Below are 8,574 nucleotides of genomic sequence, written 5' to 3'. Positions count from 1 at the left end.
TTTTTTTGTCACTGTGAGAATTTCTCTCGTCTGCCTGACCAAAGCAGACCAAAGAAGAAGAATTATCACTTATTATTTTTAAGAATTGTTAATAATAAAATTTAGGAGGGCTCCAGGCTGCGAATGACCAGTCGCATTTTGCAGCCAAATTTATTTAGGGTGCGACTGACTTCTTCAAAGCTCACACTCAGTTTGACTGCAAAATAAACAAGTTAAGAAGGCACGACTGCTCTCACTTGAGGCGACTTCCAGTCTGTTAAATGTGTTGATCCACACAGACTCCGAGACACACGCGTCATCCCGGGGCCCCTGGTTTACACTTCGAGTCTATTTTTTCCTTTGGCACATTTGAAGTGTAATTGCCACAGACAGCTGGATAAATCAGTTATCACGTATTAGCCTATTTTTGTGTTGGAAACTTAAATTAATAAATCCATACATATACAGTGCCTTGCAAAAGTATTCATACCCCTTGAACTTTTCCACATTTTGTCACTGTTCCAGATGTGATTTTCCCATAGGTCTCCCTGTCTCTGAATTGCATTACAAATACAGGCTATGCACATTGGATGGTGGAGGTGTTTAAAGTAATTTGCAAAAAATACAGATTCTTTTGACATTATATTGTAAAACAGAGGTGGTCTTATCATTATTTCTACCTTACGGTTCATTTTGAACTGACTACAGTGTGTTATCTCGTAAAGAGAAGATTTTTACTTTTGGTATTTCCATTGCAAGTTTGGTCTTAAATTTTATTTAAAGTGGTATTAAAAAGGTCTTAAAAAGTCTTAAATGTGACGTGTGTAAAGCTGTAGACACCCTGTTTTAAAGAATAAAATCAATCATTAAAATCTGGTCTTTTTTTTCTCACTTAACAAAGCTGCCTCTGGAGCCCAGGAGGACATTATACACTGTTTCCATAGTCGTACTCCTCATGAAGAGTAAACCGAACTTCATAATCCATTTGTATTGTTATGTAGCCCAATAAATTTGACCTCAGATATCGACTCAATGCCTCCATCTGCTGGGTGGAACTAGCGTGCACAGCCATGTTTGCTTCTGTCACACAGATTTGTGCATGTGTTAGCTCTAAAGTATGGATTAATCGTTTGCTAACTTATTATCCTTTGGTGTCTCAGTACCAGAGCACAAGAGAATGCCTTTAAGCCGGATATACTAAAAATAAGACAATATGGTTTGGATTAGGCGGCACCTGTCGACCCGTTTTCAGCCATAAGTGCAGCAGGCAGTGACTGATCCTCTGAGCTGCAGCTCAGACAGCAGAGAGGCCCTGCACCACATTAGTTGTAGACTCAGTCACGGTTGTGTGTTGGCCTGTTTTCCTCCTATAAACTGGGTCACAGCGGCCTGAAACTGAATATGTGCAACATGATTTATTGAGTGATATTTTTCTTTGCTACTGATGTTTTAGGAGGCCATGGAGAATATGGCGAAAGTGGGGACAGTTGTTCAGCCTGACTGTGAACTCCAGAGGTGAGAAGGGAAGATTTCGTTAAAACAACTGGTGGAAGTTGTGGTTGCTGTGGTGGTTCTGTGGAATAGTAAGAAAAATGGACTAAAAAGCCATCTTCTTTAACAGCAATAATTTATTGTTTTCAGAAGCCATTTTTGAAAATTAATAATTTTTGTGCTTTCATTTAGAATTTATTTCTGTATTTTCTTTTAATTCAGTCTGTACATTTAATGTGTAATACATATTCTTAGATGCATAAAAATGTTTTATTTATAATCTCATTTTAAATGTACAAGGTGACTCAAATAGATAAAAGTTGAGTATTTTTCTAATTTGTTCCACTTATCAAGGTGTCATCAACATTTATACTAGTGTAGTATCCTTTAAGCCAAGACCATATTATGATAAGATATCACTATGCATGATATCCCTGGGTTTTATTACAGCAAGAAGTAAAATACACATTACTGGGTATTTTAATAGTACATCACGTTGTTCTGCATTTACTTTTCAGCTTCTATGAGAGAAAGTACAGGGTGTTCCTGCGACTTTTCGCCCACCAGAGGGAGTACCAAGCCATCATGAACCAGAGATGATAATGGTGGTGGGGGGGGCCAACTGGTACTGAGTCTTTGTGATGTAATGATGACGAGAAATCCACAACCTGGATGGAACCAGGAACTCTGCAGATTTTTGGTAGTCTGTGTTTTGGATCCACTGCTGCACTTCTACCCAAAGCAAAGAGGACACAGAGACCGATAGTTTGACTTCCTAGTGTCCCCTCAGTGCCACCCAAAGTCAAATACCATCAAGTACTGTCACCTTGAAATGTATTCCTAATAATTAAAATGAAATGGGCTCATGCCTTTCACTGTCACTGCTGTCTAGTTGTTTGATATATAATTTGGTGCAACTCAACAGAGACATTCATTCATTTTTAAGCAGTGTCCTTTTTTTCTTCCAAACAAAGGGAGCTCTTAGTGGTGTCGAAGTCACAGCAGAGCAAGCACGTTGTGGCAAAACAGCGCTCCTGAGTCCAATATTAATGCAAAGAAAATAGCAATTATGATGCTTTTATTGTCAGATTTTTACATCATACAGTCCAACATTAGAGTGTAGGTACAGGAAATCCATTAGACTTTGTATAAATTCATTAGTTTTGGCTGGCAAAACCAAAGCAAAGTTATTACAGTTATTTGGTAGCAGACAGTTCTGCTGCTTCTACTACATATAATATAAACTTTGTTTGGGGAAGCTTAACAGGCTGATGGCCAGCAATGAAATAGTAGTTCAGTGTAGTCATTAGTTCATCTGGTGTATTAAACCACTTCCTCTTGCTTTGGTCTACAAACAATAGGTACATGGGGAAACAAAATAGTGTAAATAAGAAATTGATTGAAATATTGTTACTAATGCTACAAACTAGACATTTCTTTTGCCATACTGTATTCTTTAAGTATTAAATATATACTTTCATCTCAACCACAGCCTCTTGGGAAAAAAAAATCCCATTTAGAAAAGTAGGTTAAAAACTGCAACCTTCCTTACTAAAGCTGTACCTTCTATAAAATGTCTTTACTAGAAAAATCCTACTTCTTATGCCACTGAGCTTAATCTCCATCTGCCTGCTGGTGTTTATCTACTTGTTAAAGAAGAAGCTGGCAGTAATTAGGGCCTTGACGACCAGGGCACCATTGAGACCTGCTATATTGAGGTTCAGTGTTGTGCTTATGGCTGGGGTGTGTAGCGCAGGTACTTCTTGCCTGAGGGCAGGTCTTTGGTGTACACACCAGCAGGGAACAAGGAGGCAGCCTCCTCCTCAGGCATGCTTGGTGGAACCATCACACAGTCTCCAGGCTGCGCACACAGAAAACAAATAATTCCTGGGTCTTTTATGTATGTAGTCTGCCGCTGATGTCGCATACAAAGGTGTGATTCACATTACCTGCCAGTCGGCGGGTGTGGCCACTCGTTTCACTGTTGTGAGCTGGAGCGAGTCCACCACCCGCAGGATCTCATCAAAGTTGCGTCCTGTGGTGGCGGGGTAGAGCAGTGACAGTTTCAGCCTCTTGTCTGGGCCAATGATAAACACCTACACAAAATCAGAGAGAGATGGAGAGGATGAGGATCTTATGATAGGAAATGAGTCCAAGGCAAATTAAATTCTGTGTTTGGCAGAGAGCGTGACTGTGCTTACACAGCGGGCCGTGAGCGGCATGCCATTTTTGTCCTTCTCGTCTGGGTCCAGCATGCCCAGGGCCACTGCCAGCTCCCGTTTACTGTCCGCTATGATGGGAAAGGGCAGCGAGCAGCAGGCAGACTCCTCACAGTTGTATGCCAGGATGTCCTGGTTAGTACAGAATCAAATGTCCTTAGTCAGTTATATCTATAATATTCGGTGATATTTATAATAAGAACAGTTTAAAGGAAACATATATTGTAGCACACATAGTAAATATAAACAAGATTTGATGGCTGAGATGCAGTATACTAATTTGAACTTAAACAACCCATAACTGTAACTTCTTGTTTCACTATTGCAGCCAAAGTTCTTTGTTGATAGTGACCATACCACTTTATCTATTTTTCCACTGAGACGGAGGCTCCTCAGTTGTGACACAGCTCGTCTTACAAAACTGTAAGGCATTTTCTCCTGGATGATTATTATGAATGTTGGATTATGGATGATGTTATTTTTCACATTCATCTTTGCAGTGCCAGCTTTTCTAGTGAGTATTTGACATTTGCAGGTCACAAGATGTCAAGACGTCCATGCTGGGACAAGGCTCTCTGGCTGAAAAGTGAAGGCCAATGTAGATGTCTACTGTAGGTCACACATAACTGTAATTTCAGCCACATTAACATGACTATATTAAGGTGTAGTTAGGACCTGCTACACACTAAAATATCATAATCTATGTAATCTAATCTGCTGTTAAAACAATCGTCTTGTGTAGCCAGTGTAAACCTGCTGACAACTACAGAAGATTACCCATTATGGACAGACTTGTTCATGTTTACTGAGAGCAGCTTGTTCCTCATGTGGTTTTGCAACAAAGGTGCTGTAGCTCTCGAACCTTGGTCCAGCCGTGGTGATCCTCCAGACAGTCGATGGACAGGCCAATCATTTTCACACTGCGTTTAGTGAACTCACTGGCCAGTCTGGCAGCTCGACCCAGTTCTGTGGTGCACACAGGCGTGTAGTCTCTGGGGTGGGAAAACAGGATTCCCCATCTGCAGTGAAAAGAGTGAGGTTATTGCAGGGCCACTTGTGTAACGGGGGCGTGCAACCTGATTTCACAAGCAGGTTTCTGTCTTCACTTCCTCTCAGATTTTGACCTCGTCTTGTAGTTACTATTGCTACATATTGGTGGACTGCTAGCTGAATGGAGCATCTGACACCAGACTGACAGGATGTGATGACTGCCTCACTCAAAGGTTTTGTGGCAAAACGACTGTGCACCATACAGTTAATTTATATTTGAATTGTGTCCTCTTAATGATGCTTTTGATTTGGATCATTTTACTATGAACTACAGCAGTGCTTCTGATAACTGACAGGACGACACATATTGTATGAGATACGACTTACAGAGGTGCTTATTGACCATGGTAACATCATTTTAGGTGTATACTGTAGGTTCAGATGCATACACATCTATGGCAAGGGTCTAATGCAGAAGTCAAATAGTAGCAGGAACTGAACGCAAGCCCCTAACTTCCCATTCCCTGGCATGATGACTGAAAACAAGCCTTCGAATCGGCACCCAAGAATAAATGACCATAGTTAATAAGCACACTTACGAATCACCGAGAAATTCGTGGAGTTTAATTTTGCCAGCGGTGGTCTCTGCCTCGAAATCAGGAAATACATCTCCGAGCAGTAGTCCCGGCATATTCAGTGCGAGTGCCTGTTCAGTAGCGGCTCTGGTGGCAGGGAATAAGGGGGCGGAAGCTGCGCGTCAAAGGTCGCGTTCAGTATCATAACGTGGTGTGTTCAGGTGTTTGGTAGCCTTGTTGTGAGTTTTCCTACTGGCCGTTTTACGCACACATCCAGCTCAGTGTCCTACCAACAATATAGGCATGTTGTTCAAGTGCAGCACTGAAACACTTCTCCACTAAAATAAGAACAAATTTAATAAAAAAAATCCACTGCATCAGTTACAGATGCAGCGCGTTTGTTTGAGAAATTACGGTTCAAAAGAAACAAAGTTAAACTCTGCTATTTATAATGCATAATAATAGGGCGGATAATAGCTTATATCAGTGGCCAGAGCAGTCACTTCTCAGTTGCTAACATCTGAACCCATCTACAGAGGAGAAGAGACTCTCCAGACTGCAAGATGCTTTGGGTACAAGCGCAGCAGGATTAAAGCATTTACTGGCCACGGGAGGTCCATAAAGGGTATTACCAAGACCACTTTGTCAAATGAAATTGTCGCCTGCGAGGAGTCTCAATGGGGCAGCATACGGCCCTTGGTGCGGATGGTGGAGCTCTCGGAACTGCGAGCAGGAGGCCATGCTGAATTTGGCTGGGGTAAGAGTGTCTCCTGCGTTATTATGTATGACTCAGAAAATGCCCAGACACATTTCTGCAATCAAATTATTGATTCATTTTATGCTTTATTCCATCCCTGCTCTTTAACGTTTTCACAACCATTCAATTTATTTACCATGCACATTTAGGGTTTTGGCTAACAACATGTTCAACCTTTTTACTTCGGCTCAGGCTTAAAAAGAACAACATTTTGATTTTATAATCAAATTTCCTGAACAGTAGCAGTCTTCAAAGTTATTTAAAATATAGGACATTATGGGATACACCTGCTTTCATTTAGGCGTCCATTGTTCACGCACCTTTAAACTTATCACCACTTTGGCTAAAGCTGTTGCGTTATTACGCGCTTTGTGACACGTCAAAACAGTATACCGAATTTGGTGGAATAGACTTTTCTCATGAACTTAATGTAAGTTTTACTTCCTAAGTTAATTCAACTTATAATGTCTGTTTTTAGAACATGATAACGTTTTGACTGAATGAAATTACTCAACTCAGGTTTATATAGAAAAAAAAAAAACATGATTTCCCAGCATGCATTGTTTGAGAAACACTGTTCAGATATTTCTCTTTTGTAGTTTGAAAAGTTTAATAATGATGAAAACATGCTGTTATATGTGTAATATATGACTTATTTATCGTTAAATATTTATCCATGATGCTAAATAAATCAACTTTAGGCTCGCCAGGTTGTGAAAAAACTTTTTGCTTCTTTGACTACATACTTGTTTCATATTTTTGCTTCTTCCGTAGGACCAGTTGTAAACCATTTGTGGTACCTGGAGTTCTGTAGTTAATAAGAGGGTTAGATCACTGGCCAGTGAAGAACTAGTGTGGTGCTGATGCAAATCTTAAACAAGAGATATTACAAGCTGAACAAGTTGAAGGACAGGGCCTTCTGCTACATCAGTTGAGTGGCAGAGGGTGGATTTCTATTACAAGCCGGTAAAATGTTAAGAAACAATTACCAAGTGAAAAAGTCACCTGAGTTACTTTCTGAAAAGCTCCACTTTCAGCCAGTAATGTGGATTGCAGCCTGTTGTACCTCTCTCTTTCCTCCTCACAGCTGTGTGTAGGATCTGCTCCTGGTCAGAGTTATGAAGAATCTGGTCAAATGTCAAAGGCCTGTTCAGAACCACCTTATTCATGGAGTGCTACTCCTTCCCTTCAGGCCACGCCACATGGCCTGCCATGTGTGCCTCGCTCCTCCTAGCCCAAGTGGTGGATACAGCTTCCATATGGGTCCTGGTGGTGGGGTGGGGCAGCTCTGGTGAGCATGTCCCAGCTGCTGTTTGCTAGACACTATGTGACAGATGTGGGCTTTGGCTTGGCTATGGGTTACTGCCAGTATAGCCTGGTAGAAAGGCTGTGAGTGATCTAGGACCGCCTGCAGGACCTTCTGCTCATGCAACTGCGACAGACACTCACCAGGGCTTATGGTGGGTGGCTGGCTGGAATCAGTAACCTTATATTTAGTTTTTATCTGTTTTTATGTGTATCTGTTTGTGTTTTTTGTTATATAATGAATTGGAAATATTGAACTGAATGATTTGGAAACTGGCAGCTTGTTGTATTGACTTAATGGACTTAATCTCACAAGGCTGATACCAATGCTGAATTTAATTAGAGCATTTTTAAAAATTATACAAATCCAGTCAAAGTAAGACGTGTGTCATTTGCAGATATAGTTTTGTATCTTACTGTGACACTATGAATTTGTGTATGAAAGCTTAAACCACTCTGAAAATGACAGTGCTTCCTGGCAAAGTGAGAACCTTGTCTCACAACATTGTCACACAGTATCTCAGAGGTCTGTGGTTTTATGTTGTACCAACACACAAACGCTGGTGAGAGGAAGTCACCTGACACTTACTCAAGCTTCCATCAGCTGCTGCAGAATCTCCTGACCATCACAATACTATAACACATCCCATCTCCCTTTGCACTGCTGGTAAATCATGATGCTCCCCCCCCCCGACCCCATAAATTTTACTAGACATAGTCTAGTATTGCAGTTTCCAAATTAAGCAGTGGTGAATTTATGTGGATTTGGTTTTAAAATGTTAAAGAAGCCAAAGAGAAGACTAGTTCTTTAGTTTTGCTAGTGGGTAACTACATCAGAATTGACTAGTGTGCACGTAAAATGCAGATGCAGCCAACTGGCTGGTGCCCCCCCAGGCCTTCCCTGGTTCTGCCCATGTGTACAAAGTTTCTCATCAGTGCTAAAAATGCTCAATTTCATCAGGCAGATACCTGTCACTGTTACTCTATACATCATCTAATGATACTCTAGCTAAACTTGCCATTATTGGAGAGAATAACAGGTAGCATAAAATTTGTCCAAAAGGATTGTGACTATAAAAATTAACTTGCAAACCAAATCATGATGCAAACAGGCAGAAATTTATTTTCAAAATTTTTATAGAGGACTTAAGTAACATGAATATTTATTAACAGATAGTGAAAATTTTCACAATTTTAAACTGCTATTAGCTTGTAATAATAACTGACATATCTGGGTTTTTATCATACTAATACTTTA

At 40.5% G+C, this 8,574-nt stretch overlaps 2 protein-coding genes across 4 annotated transcripts in view; one reads left to right on the top strand and one right to left on the bottom strand.

The window, feature by feature from the left end:
* fggy (FGGY carbohydrate kinase domain containing) overlaps positions 1-2,345 on the top strand; it is a 12,613-nt gene extending 10,268 nt beyond the window's left edge. For all 3 annotated transcript variants that reach the window (XM_020618402.1, XM_020618403.1, XM_020618400.1), the window contains 2 exons: positions 1,433-1,494; positions 1,989-2,345. In XM_020618402.1, coding sequence (XP_020474058.1) covers positions 1,433-1,494; positions 1,989-2,070 — 144 coding nt within the window. In that variant the 3' untranslated portion in view covers positions 2,071-2,345. The remainder of the gene's footprint in view (positions 1-1,432; positions 1,495-1,988) is intronic.
* Positions 2,346-2,550: 205 nt separating this feature from the next.
* On the bottom strand, positions 2,551-5,492 carry LOC109970640 (peroxiredoxin-6-like). The gene is made up of 5 exons (XM_020618346.1): positions 5,279-5,492; positions 4,552-4,708; positions 3,672-3,821; positions 3,420-3,566; positions 2,551-3,331 (listed from the first exon to the last, which is right to left on the bottom strand). Exons 1-5 carry the CDS (start codon positions 5,368-5,370, stop codon positions 3,203-3,205), a joined length of 675 nt encoding a protein of 224 aa, XP_020474002.1. The 5' UTR covers positions 5,371-5,492; the 3' UTR covers positions 2,551-3,202.
* Positions 5,493-8,574: the final 3,082 nt, after the last annotated feature.

The sequence above is a fragment of the Monopterus albus genome, unplaced genomic scaffold (genome assembly GCF_001952655.1).
Source record: "Monopterus albus unplaced genomic scaffold, M_albus_1.0 scaffold204.1, whole genome shotgun sequence".
In the NCBI taxonomy this organism is placed as follows: domain Eukaryota; kingdom Metazoa; phylum Chordata; class Actinopteri; order Synbranchiformes; family Synbranchidae; genus Monopterus; species Monopterus albus.
The sequence above is the reverse complement of the archived record's forward strand: the minus strand, read 5'-3'. Positions and strand labels throughout refer to the sequence as shown.

Bases quoted from the DNA above. Each gene is read 5' to 3' on its own strand.
- LOC109970640 (XM_020618346.1), bottom strand. From the start codon at position 5,370: ATGCCGGGACTACTGCTCGGAGATGTATTTCCTGATTTCGAGGCAGAG. The intron at 3,567-3,671 runs GTAAGCACAGTC...GATTTTGTGTAG, and splicing joins TGCCGCTCACGGCCCGCTGT to GTGTTTATCATTGGCCCAGA. The intron at 3,332-3,419 runs GTAATGTGAATC...CTGTGTGCGCAG, and splicing joins CCACACCCGCCGACTGGCAG to CCTGGAGACTGTGTGATGGT.